This window comes from Corvus brachyrhynchos, unplaced genomic scaffold (assembly GCF_000691975.1).
Source record: "Corvus brachyrhynchos isolate BGI_N302 unplaced genomic scaffold, ASM69197v1 scaffold340, whole genome shotgun sequence".
Lineage (NCBI taxonomy): Eukaryota > Metazoa > Chordata > Aves > Passeriformes > Corvidae > Corvus > Corvus brachyrhynchos.
This window is the reverse complement of record NW_008235987.1, coordinates 774,144-785,965: the sequence shown is the minus strand read 5'-3', so window position 1 is coordinate 785,965 and position 11,822 is coordinate 774,144. Positions and strand designations below refer to the sequence as shown.

The window sequence follows — 11,822 nt, the reverse complement described above, 5'->3', positions numbered from 1 at the left end:
GAAGGTCCAACCCAGGAACATCCTCCTCCTCCTCCTCCTCCTCCTCCTCCTCCTCCTCCTCCGGAGAGTCACACACATACTCCTCTCCTGCCTTCTGTGCTGCTTCTTCCCAGAACTGCTGGAAGACCACGCTGTCCTTAAAAGAGTGGATTTTGTGGACAAATTCTTTCAGCTCTGGCCTCAGGCTGTAGAAGGTCTGCAGGGGTTTCTTTCCCACACTCACAACTTGATTCAGTCTTTTTGAGCCAAGATCTTCCAAGTGTTGAAATTCCACTTCACCTACATCCACTGTAAAACAGAGACAGGTCAGAGGGAGATCAGGTGGTACAGCCTGGCTCCAGATCACTTCATCCCATCCCCCAAGCCACAAAATCCTATCAGGCAGGTGGACCCCTGTGAGTGTCATTTGATGCACAAGCACTCACTTGATCCCCCCCAGTGCTCTGGGTTTACTTCTCCCACCCCTCCTCACCCTCACTGTGGGGTTTAGAATCAAACCTGTTCCAAAGCCAAGAGATTTTCAAGGAAAATGCTGTTTTCTGGAGCTGCCACTTTCAGACTGCTCCCCCAGGACTCTACCTTTCACAGACTTCTGCACCTTCCTGCACATGCTCAGGAAGGTTCCTATTGCTTTTTTCTCTCTTCTGAGCAGCGTGACTTCTTCGTGCCTCAACTCCAGCAGCTCTTCCAGGCTTCTCTGGAGCAGTACCTTTTCCTCACCCAGCCGCTGGTGGTGCTCTGAAAGAAAACTCACCTGTAGGCACAGAGCAGACACTTCCCACCCCCTGCACTCCGACTCAGGTTGGGAATTGCAGAGTCACAAACCCCACAGCGACAACACAAACTGGTGCTGGGAGCTCCCTGCCCAGGCCAAGGGGCAGCACTGCAAACTCCTGGAGCATCTCCTGAGCATTCCTAATCCCTGCAGCACCAGCAGAGCAGGCCAGCATCACTACAATGATGCTCTAAGCCAACCATGCCCCTTTTGAACTCATCTCTTACTTGTGTCCCAAATGCAGATGAACTGCTTCTTATGCTGGAAAACCTCTTCCAGATGTTTCACAAGGATGTAGCCTTTGTGGATGTCATCGGTGACACTCGTAAGCACAGAGTCTGCTATGGCCATGACATCCTTTGCTTCATCTGTCAGTTTGTCTAGGAGGTTTCTGTTTGTTCCTGTTCCAGAAACAAAGCATGTCAAACTGAGATCAGCCCTGTTTCCCAAAAACAGGCAGAAATCAGGAACTTTTCCATGTCATGGCACAGAGTCCTTCCATTTCCTACTGGATCCCTATCCAAGAGCCTGTGGGCTCACCACACCACCCTCCAACCCCTCACGTCTTTCTGAACAAAACCAGGATCTCAGGACAGGAATTTGGAAACTTTCCATGGAGAGCCCAGACCCAAACCCTGTGGAGCAAACAAAAGCCATCTGGATCCATTCACATGGCCAACTCTCTGGCATTTTTGTGTGGCAATAACTTGTGAGAACTTCCCAGAGAAAATGTTATGGTCTACAGATCCTGAGGAAGCTGCAGCAGATTAGCCCAAGAGGAATAGTGGCTCCCTCTTTCTTGGCCTTCCCTCTCCAAACCCAAGCTGAATACTCCAAGCATTGAGATGAGGACTAAAACAAGAGCAGGACAATTTCTCTGTTTGCTGCTCTGCACAGTGACAGCAGTAAGGCAGAGAAAAACTTCTCAGGGCCTCCTAAAACCCAACTACACACCTACCATTAAAGCTGAAGATATGTTTGATGTCAGGCCACGTGAGCAGGTGGTGCAGAACCTGATCAAAATCCCCCTCAGACTGCCCACCCCTGATGGGCCACGACTTCACAATGACGGCTGACACGAGCTGGCTGAACTGGCCCATGTTGTAGGTAGAAATCATCTCCAGGAGATTGCTCTGCATCTGCCAGGGCACACAGAGAGGGCAGGGATGTGTCAGACTTTGAGATCCCACTGTGTCTGTGTCTCAAAACTGGCACTGACGTCAAGGAGTCACCTCCAGTGCTGAGATGTGTTCCAAAAACGCCCTATGACACAACTGACACCAGAGGTCATGGTGGAAACACGTTACAAATATTCCTCATGGACCTCATTTTCTGATTTCTTGTTGATAGTTTTTGTTGTTGGTATAACAAACAATCCACAGCAACTCAAGCAACATGCAACGCCCCTTCCAGCACAAGGCACATCCCTATGCTATGCAACAGAAATTCCACTTCTCCTTCTCCTCCCTCCCCCAGCAGGGCAAACACAATACCTGGCAAGCTGCAGTGACAGCCTCTATGGCACAGTTCTGGAAGCACCAGCTGATGGAAGAGTCCACCTGTGCGATTTGGGAGTGCTGACAACAGTACACCAAGATTTGGTTCACTGGAGGCTCCTAAAGGGCAAAAGGGAGATTTCTTATCAACTCAGTTTCCAAAGTCTTTCTCCTGACAGCATCAAGGAGTGCTGCTATCAAGAAAATAAAAGGAACCTGAGCATCAGCCCATTTCTGAGGGTCTGGGAGATGAAACAAATAAATGCTTAAAAAATATTTTAATGATTTCCATTTAAAGTGTGTGTGATTACTTAATATCTACCTCTCCAAGCCAAGCTTACAGCAGAAAATATTTGTTTCCTGATTTCACCATGAAAATCGATGGCTTAATTAAATTTGTAACTGCTGTAGAAAGGAGATGAGGAGACACACAGGGTCAGTTTGGAAGGGACTTGCACATGTGGGTATGCATTTGGGAGCCTGAACAGCACCATTTCTGCACAATGAATGAAAAGAGAAGCACCACCTTGGCTTCTCTGAGCCCTTGGGTGCTTACTTTGCACTTGCTGGTTCTTAAAACTACAAAGGTGACAATTGCTCAGAACGTGCCATTTCCTCTGAAGCACCAGGACCTGCAGCCAGGCCACTGACACAATGACGGTGTGGGACACTGTCATGGCCAATTTTTGAGCCTCCAGAACCTGGTTTATAACAGCAATGGCAATTGTTAGGACCAAAGCCACCGTGTTTCCATGTGCTCCTTCTCCAAGGACAGCACAAGCCACTCCATCTGCTCTGAACCACCAGCCAGGACTGCCTGGGGTCTCCTCTACCTGCTGGATTCTTCTCTTCAGATCTGCAAGTAGAGTGCTCCTCCACGTCTGGGTGAACTGCTTGTCTGGAAAGCTGATAGTCACAAACTTATTCCAGGCCTGCAGGGGAGAAGCAAACAAACCCAAACCAATGAGTGCTGAGATTTAATAGAGAAGGAAATGAAAAGAACAATGTAGAAGAGATGCCCCATACGCCTCAGACAGTCTGCAGTCCTTCCAGATGTTTCCATCCCGAGGAAAAGGAACACTCCCAGGGCTGAAAAAAGCAGCTTTTAAGCCCAAGCAGTGTGTAAATGTCTCAGCTACTGAAGGAGACATTTGGATGAGCCACTTCCACCCTGGTGCTGGGAGCTGTCCCAGGGAGGGCTGGGAGCAGCAGCTCAGGCTGGCAGGGGCTGCTCTGAGCTTTGCCTGCTGGAAGGCCTGAGGACAACCAGTGGGACATGCTGGGAGCAAGACAACACCAACTAGGGGCAGCTCCTCACCCCAGAAATGCCTTTAGGAACAGCCAAGGAAAAGCAGGACTGAGGTGAGCTGAGCAGCACCAATTCCAGCCCTTTGCTTCTCAGCCCTGGAGTGTTTCAAACACTGCCCATCCCCATCCCACTCCTTACCCAGCCACAGCTACAGAGCCCGGTAAAGTGTCAGTAGACCCAAGAGCCTGCTTAAGCGACAGTAAAACCCCTTTTTATTCACATTACTAGAAGATGACAAACCCGAAGTTCACAATGGACAGAGAAGGTCACGTGCTCCAGGTACTCCTTCAGTAACTTCTGTTTTAAAGCATTTCTGAACCAGGTTCGAGCGTCCCTCAGAGCTCCACTGAGCAATTCTGCCACTGGAACATCCTGCACAGCATTCCCTGGAACCTGCCCCACACAGAGAAGACAAAAAACATAAACACAGTTCAAGCAGGAGAGCAACAGACAACTGATTTAAATCAGTATTTCTAAAAAGAAAGCCCAACTGCACCCAGAACACACAAATACCCCAGTACTGCTTGAATGAGCAGAGAGAGGCTGGGAGGGTGCAGTGCTTACAGGCAGTTTGTGCTTAAGCTTGTTCAGGAAGTAAAAACAACAAATGTTTAAGGGGAAACAAAACCAGACATAAAACAAAGCTTATCACAGCAAACCTGGAAATCTGACCTTATTTTCAATACGAACCAAACTCATGAGGTGATTCCACAACTCTTTGAAAGTACCACAACCTTGCTTAAGAGTGTGAAGTTCCTCAAGTTGAGACTGGATCTGATCTAAACCCAGTCTGTTGTACCCCACTTTTGATATTTCTGGGTATCTTGCTCATATCAAGCCAAGAGTTCCTTGGTACTCACTGCTGGGGGCCGAAGTTGGGCAACCTTGGCAATCAGGGTGGCAGTGGTGGCAGGGATCAGGAAAAAGTCCACGTTCTTGACGGCCTTGCAGAGCCTCTCGTGCAGGCTGAGGCAGCAGGACAAGCAGCACTGCCAAGAACGGGCTCCCAGAGCTCTGCAGGGCAGCAACACCGAGGGAGAATTAATTTTTTACTCCAAGGAAAAATAAAAAATTAAGAACAAAGTAAAAACCCCACGAAATTCAACACAATGCAGCAGCTCCCTCCCTCAGATGGATTTAAAAAATGGGATAGAAATCCAGGATTCTTTTCTTCACAGAGATATCAAGGCACACAAGCACGACCCCAGGCCTGGTGCAGATGCAGACAATGCTCTCACTAAGGTGCACTGCCCTTACCTGGCTGGGGGCTCATCCAAGGCACACAGCACTGTGTTTAGAAGCTTCTCTACCGCCTGAGAGTGGAAAGACAAAAATATTAAACTGTGGGAGAAGCTTTACAGACTGGTTTCTGATTAGCAGTTATTTTTGCTTTTAGCTAAGCTTGAAGCTCTTTGTGCTGTGACATGCTGGCAGCCCCAACCCCCTCAGTGATGGTCAGTTCTGCCGAAAGACACCCAGGAGCCCAGTTTGAGCCTTTATCCCAGAGCTGGGTAAAGCTGCCAGAAGACAAACCTTACAGGTACTCCACGAGAAGTCAACGTTTTCTAATCTGTACGAGACACCTTGAAGAGTAACTAACAAATCACTGGAGAAGTCTTTTATGAACTCAGCCAGGCTCTGCAGGGGCAGCACACAGAGCCAGGACTTGACCAGAGTCACATCAAATTCCATCAAGTACTTCTTTTCTCTCATTCGTTCCAGCAGGGTCGCTCTGGAGGGGAGACAAAACAAAATCTTCAGGATTCCAAGGAACAAAAGGCCACAGAGGAGTCTCCTCCTCACTCCCGTGCTTTTGTCACCGCAGCTCAGGATCAGTGGGGGTCCCCAAGGCCAGGGATGGCAGAGCAGAGCCAAACCACTGAGCACAAGCACTCAAGGAAAATAAACTCCAGATCTTACTCAGACTCTACACAACACGAGCAGCTTTAACTCCTGCCTGCTCCCTGGCTGGCAGAACCAGGGGTTGTGTTTGAGGGGTAACACAGTGCCCAGCTGGGCTACACCCAGTGACCTCTGAGCCACCAGTGCGGCTCTACCCAAATACCCCAAACATCCTCCCTCAGCGTGCTACATTTCATGGTCCTCAAAAATGAGAGAGGAAAAAACCAAAAAAAAAGGAGATGAAGTAAGGTGATCACCCCCAGCTACAGCAGCAAGGCACTGGGTGTAACTGGAGCTCTGGAAAACTCACGCATCTCGCTTCCTCCTGGTGTCAGTAAATGGAAGCCCTTCCAGCCCTGCCCAGACATCTTCTTCCACCAGCTCATGCTCCTGCTGCAGAGGAGCAGCAAAGGAATGCAGAAGGGGAAGGATCCACACCCACTCGTTTACATCACCTTCAATGCACCTCCGGCACAAGTTTGTCAGCTCGACCTTCAAGCTAAATAAAAAAAACCAAAACAAACACACTGAGTGCAAGAACAGCTTTACCCAGGCCTTGAGAATGCCCTAGGGGTAGGGGAGGCTACATCTCAATTTCCTTATGTACCTTCAGTGAACATCTGGTCATTACTTTAGCTCTGTCTACTCTTCACTGCAGAGTGTACCTGTCCAGGTTTAAGGCCCAGAGCTCCAATGTTCCTGAATCTCTCTGAAGAGACCCTGCTGCTGGAGCACTGGGAAGACCCAAACCTTTATTTACAGTCTTCCCATGAGGCCCCCAGCCCTGTGACACCCACAGAGAGCCAGGCATTCCGGAGACAATTCTGGGCCTTCTTGGTTGGGCTGAAATACTGCAAAGGACTCCAAAAGGAAAAGTAACGGCTGCAGCTGTGCGAGTGAAGAACTCCAAACCCAGTGCCAGGTAAGCAGTCAGGTTACAGTCTGGTAAGCAGGCACTCCAGGGGAAACCAAACAAAAGTGTGGAAAAGAATCCAAATGTGGCATTTAAAGCTAAAGGAGTAAATACACAACGATCCTGATCCCTGGAGTTTGTGAGTATCAACAGCAAAGAGGAAAGAAGCCAGAAACTGCCTGACAGAAAAGGATAACAAATTAGATTATACATAAAGAAAAACCAACAGTTTTAACTCAATCTATGGCTCTGGCAAGCATGACAAGCTGCAATAAGGGAAATCTGTTTGCACAAAAGAAAAATAACAAGAAAGTTGTGTGACTGTGAGAGGGCCCCAGAGAGGCTGGGCAGAACTCCCTGGAGTTTTTCAGAACTGCACTGCAACCTTGCCTGGATGTCAACTCTGCTTCAAGCAGGAGGCTGGAACTGAGACCTCCAAAGATACCTTAAAAGGTAACTTTTTCTCTGGTTCTTTGGCAGTAGAGAGCTGGACTCCTGCTGTTTCATCAAAAGGTGCTACACTGGAGCAACAGCAGCCCCGTCAGTCAGAAGGTACATGGAGCACTTACTTGGCAACTTCTGCAAAAGCCTGTTTGATGTGATGAATCTCATTCTCTACATCTTGTTGTGACACCTGATCCAAGCACAGGAGGCTGCACAGCTCAGCCAGGTCACCTTTAGGTGCTGGAAGTGAAAGCTCCTCAACTACCACGAGAACAGTGAGCCCCAGAGCCAGTTTGCTTTTGATGACTCTGTCCTCCGGAGGTGCTTCTGGCACAAAGAAAGGACGAGATATTTTCTTCATGTATTTTATCAGCAAATCGTGCACCTGGGATAAAGGAGGGAAGAAACAAACCAACCACAGCATTAGTCTCTCTCTTCTGAAGCCATTTTCTTCTGCCAGTTTCAGGGAGGCCACGGGACAGGAAGGAGCAGCCCTGACAACCAAAAAACACAATGTGGCTTTTCTGCCACATTTCCTAATTATGTCAAGCAATAAATTTTGGATCCCAGAAGCCCTGCTGGCATCACTGCTTAGAACAGGATCAGGAGCTTCTCCCAAAAAGCAGGCAGGTCTGGAGCAAGAGATGAGTGCAGAGAAAGTTGGTGACAGAATAACTGGCAGCAAAACTTAAAGGCCAGGCTTAGGAAATCAATATCCAAACACGAAACCCACTCAAGTACGAAGTCACCCCATCACAGCTCTGCTGCTGACCCACACGGGGTCTCAGAACCACACCAAGGTGCACAGGTTGACTGAAGCCCCCAAGGCAGTCGGTGGCTGTCACCCCAGAAGGATCCCCACTGGTTCTGTACCTGAACTTTGACTGGAAATGCAAAATTAACCCAGCAAGGTCAACAGTAAAATTAAAAGTCTGGGTTCGGTAATGGGACGATTTCTGTCTCTGTGAAACAGAAGGGATTACCTGCTGTGCGCTGAAGTTTAACTCTACCCATGGCTTTGGCTTGCCATCAAACACCAGCTGGGCTACTGCAACGGAATGGAACTGTCTCAGCTGGCAGAAGAAGTTCCTCAGGTTGTCACGACTCCAGGTTCCAAGAATGCTGAAGATACTTTCTAACATAACACTGGCAGCTATTTTCTTCCCTTCCACCACTTCCTTGTTTTTATCACCAATAATTGTCTCCCAAACTTTTCTTGTCTGGGCTTTTATCCAGGAAGGATGTGCACACACAATGTCATCGTACTGGTGCCACTCTGGAACAGCAACACAGGCAGAACACAACCATTGGAATCAGGTGCCTTCACTGTTCCAGCTACCACAGCAATACCCCCACCAGCCCCTTGAGCTCCCAGGTTCAGCCAGCGCTGTCTGACAGGAATGCTGGGCCATGTGACAGCAGGGATCACCCCAAGGTGCAGGTCCAGCCAGCAGAGCTCACCTCCATTGTTGAGCAAGCTCCTTTTTATCATCAAGCAGCGATTCACAGGATGACAGGATTCTGGCTTCTTGTATATGAACTCATAGTCCCCCTTCCCAGAGGTCACCCAGTACTTGTAAGGAATGTATTGATCCAGGATTTCTTTGGTGAGAGTTACAGCACCTTCAATGAGGTATCCGTGTTCTCCCAGATGCCTAGGAAACACAGACACAGCAGAGGCAGGCAAAGGACATGTTAGCTGATCTACAGACTTCCTTTTCCATGCATTGCTCCATTTTTAACAGGAATGGTGACTATTCTTTCACAAGAACGTTTTAGAACAGTTTTCTCCACTGTGAAACCCTCTGCTGCAACCTGTGGGCACAGAGCCACAGCTTGACAGTAACTGAGGCCCCACAGGGCCCCGTTCTCAGAGCAGGGAACACTCACCGGGTGCAGTTCAGCTCACAGATGTTGTCCTCCCAGTTGGTGTAGGGAGGAATGTCCTGAGCTCTGATGAACACTTTATGGATATTGGGGTTGAGTTTGAAGTCTTTGGATAATATTGCATGGAAATACACTGTAACACCCTCATTGCGGCTCACAGAACTGCAGGGAAGAATTAGAAGGGAAATAGAAAGGATTCTGTTGGGGTTTTTTAATTTCACAAATCACTGTAGATCTCAAATCAGATTTGAGCCACCAGCTGACTGTCTGCAAGACCCATAAACTCTGGCAGCAGCTCACTCAGACTGATGTTTGAGCAGGCCTAGTGCAAAGCCCAGTGCAAAAAGGAATAATGGGCAGCAGGAGATGCACTGGCCCAGCAGAGTCACCTGGAATGGCTACACTTCCAACCCCTTCCAGCTCACACACATTACACAAAACACCAAAACAGCTCTTCACACTATTCACCTAAAGCGTTGTGTGTGTGAAGCATGTTGCCCATAAACGCAAGAAGAGAATAATCTCTTCTTCATTCATCAGATGCTCAAGCAGGTTCAAGTACTATGTGTACCACATCACCCAGGACATCACCTGTGCTGCAGCTCCCATTGAACACTGGCTCCCTTGTGCACAGCCACTTCACCTCAGTTTCAAGACAATTCCATTCCCCACTTGTCCAAGGTACGTACTGACCCAATCCCAGCACCTCAACCCCCCACCTCAGTCTGGAGTCTGAGTCCTCCTCACAGCAATTCCTGTTAGTGAAGAACGCTGGGGAGCAGCGGGGCTGTTCTCACCTTTCTTTAATCTTTTCCACAGATTTCTGGTTCCTTTGTTCCGTTTTGTTCTTGGGATTGTTTGCTGCAGCCACAGCACCCTCCTTTTGGGCAGCCTGAGCTCCTTTGCTCAGACTTGTCTTCTCACTCTCGTTAGGCATTTTCTCACTTGGGGTCTTATTTTTCTCTTTTGTGTTTGCGTTCTGCAACAGGGAGGCAAACAATGCCCAATGAAACAGGAGACCCCAGGTGTACAACATCTCCTCCTGGTACACCACCAGCTTCATCCTCCTGGAAATACTGATCCCTCACTGAGGGAAGCTGCTGGTTAAGGAAAATAGCACATGACGGAAGAGGAATCCAACCCAAACATGCTGCCAAGCAGTCAGGTCAGTGAGCCCCAGGTCACAGACGATGGGGTATAAAGAAAGAGAACCCCTAGCAACTTCCAGCTCACCAGGCCTGTGTATGAGCAGAGCACAGGCACCTGCAAAGCACAAAACCCCCTTGTCCAAGGGGATCCCAGAGCTCTCCAGAGAACACAGCTGGCTGGAGACACCTCCCAGTCCTGGGGGTAACTGAGCAACCCCTCAGTGAGAACTGGGCTAGAACTGACACCCAGGAGAGCAGAACTTAAATAAGAAGCTCCCCACAGTGCTCCCCAGTTCCACCCTGTATCCCTGGGCTCATGCTCCTCAGCCTCACTGACAGCATGAACAAGTCCCAGTGGCAAAGGGAAGCCAGGTCCCTTGGAACACTCACCAGAGTTCACTCACACTCACCTTGCCAGTGGAACTGTTCCCTTTCTGCCTGGGCTCCTTCCCAGCCTGCAGGCTCTGGGCCCCAGGGGAGGCCTTGGTCTCAGGTTTGCTCTGGGGGGCTCCCTTGGCAGGAGGCAGCCTAGAGGGACTCGCTCCCTGCCCTGCTGGCAGCAGTTCCTTGCTGCTGCCCCAGGTCTGGGAATGTGCTGTGGCTTCTGGCAGCTGGCCAGGGGCGTGACTGCCCCGTTCCACATTATCCCTGGCTGTTTCTCTGTGCTCCGTGCTTCCATCCCCAACCTTGTCCCCTGGGGCTGCAGCACTGGGAGCCGGGGGAGCAGCACTGGCTGTGCTGCTCTGCTCTGCAGGGCTCAGCCTCTGTGCTTCCAGGCTGCCAGCTTCCTTCCCCAGCTGGGCCAAATCCCTGTCGCCTTCAGGTGTGTCTCCACTGGCATCAGCAAGTCCATCAGCACCTGGGTTTGCTCCCTCACTGCCGGTGGGTTGGATTTCTCGAGGAACAACACGTGTGTCAGGCAACTCTGTGGCTTGAGATGGTGTTGTGCTTTGAGGAGGGAGAGAGTCCTGTTCCCCGGAGATGGACGTGTATTTTTTTGCTTTATTCTTCTTCCTTTTCTATTAAAAAAATGAAAAACAAAGAGCACAATGTCTGTTTATTCATTGTCAAAGAGAAACTCTTTGTCACCTCCTCCGCTGCAGCAAGTCCTGACATCTTCCTGCTGCATGGGGCTAACGGAGAACGATCAGGAAGAGGAGGGACAAGACCAACCAGCGAAACGCAAATAACTCTTGAGAACTGTGCAGGTTTAATATTCAAGACTTGCTCAGCAGGAGCACAGAGCAGCGCTGCAGTGTCTAAGCTGACTTGTGTAATTGTGTGCTTTCCCCTGGCACCGCAGCTCTGCACACACAACACAGCGTCAGCAAACACAGCAAGCTGCTCCTGGAGGAAGCCAGGCAGCAGCTCCCCATTGTGGCCAAAGGGATGTGGGGGACGCAGCCCAGCCTCCTCACTTCACAGAAGAGAGCAACAAATCACAGCTGCTCCCCAGCACCCCGTAGGATCCTCACCTTCATCACTGGAGGAGCCACCTCAGCAGAGTCGCCAGCCTCACGCTGAGCCAAGGGCTCTGCGCTGTCCCCTGGAGCTGTGACATCCTCCAGCAGGGAGGATCCCCTTTCCTCCTCCCGTGTCTCAGCAGAGGAGGGAGATCCACCCGCAGGGTCAGGTGTGGTGTCTGAGGTGTTGGTCAGAGCTCTTGCTCTGTCCATCAGCAACTCGCCCTCTGTCTCCTTTGTTTCAGTGGTGAAAGAAGGCCCAGCAGCGCCTTGTCCCTTCACCTCTGCTCCTGCATCAGGGACTGGAGGGACCTGCACCTCTCTTCTCTCTGCAACAGAGGGAAATTAATTGTTAAACTGGAAACTCACCCCCCAGTGGGATTGCAGGACGGTTTGGGTTGGAAGGCATATTAAAGCTCATCTCCTTCCACTCCTGCCACAGGCAGGGGGACTTTACACTAAACCAACCACACCCCCACCCCGCG

General features: G+C 49.9%; 1 protein-coding gene across 1 annotated transcript in view; it reads right to left on the bottom strand.

Moving 5' to 3' along the window:
* The window catches only part of RNF213 (ring finger protein 213), a 48,368-nt gene that overhangs the window by 31,954 nt on the left and 4,592 nt on the right, over positions 1 to 11,822 (bottom strand). The window contains exons 2-19 of the mRNA XM_017730673.1: positions 11,350 to 11,666; positions 10,285 to 10,893; positions 9,524 to 9,705; positions 8,730 to 8,888; positions 8,301 to 8,494; positions 7,823 to 8,115; positions 6,965 to 7,224; positions 5,793 to 5,981; positions 5,114 to 5,312; positions 4,838 to 4,893; positions 4,441 to 4,594; positions 3,821 to 3,973; positions 3,105 to 3,203; positions 2,269 to 2,391; positions 1,734 to 1,914; positions 1,003 to 1,176; positions 580 to 738; positions 30 to 288 (exon numbers count right to left, since the gene is read on the bottom strand). Of these exons, the coding sequence (XP_017586162.1) occupies positions 30 to 288; positions 580 to 738; positions 1,003 to 1,176; positions 1,734 to 1,914; positions 2,269 to 2,391; positions 3,105 to 3,203; positions 3,821 to 3,973; positions 4,441 to 4,594; positions 4,838 to 4,893; positions 5,114 to 5,312; positions 5,793 to 5,981; positions 6,965 to 7,224; positions 7,823 to 8,115; positions 8,301 to 8,494; positions 8,730 to 8,888; positions 9,524 to 9,705; positions 10,285 to 10,893; positions 11,350 to 11,550 (3,644 nt within the window). The 5' untranslated portion in view covers positions 11,551 to 11,666. The remainder of the gene's footprint in view (positions 1 to 29; positions 289 to 579; positions 739 to 1,002; positions 1,177 to 1,733; positions 1,915 to 2,268; positions 2,392 to 3,104; positions 3,204 to 3,820; positions 3,974 to 4,440; positions 4,595 to 4,837; positions 4,894 to 5,113; positions 5,313 to 5,792; positions 5,982 to 6,964; positions 7,225 to 7,822; positions 8,116 to 8,300; positions 8,495 to 8,729; positions 8,889 to 9,523; positions 9,706 to 10,284; positions 10,894 to 11,349; positions 11,667 to 11,822) is intronic.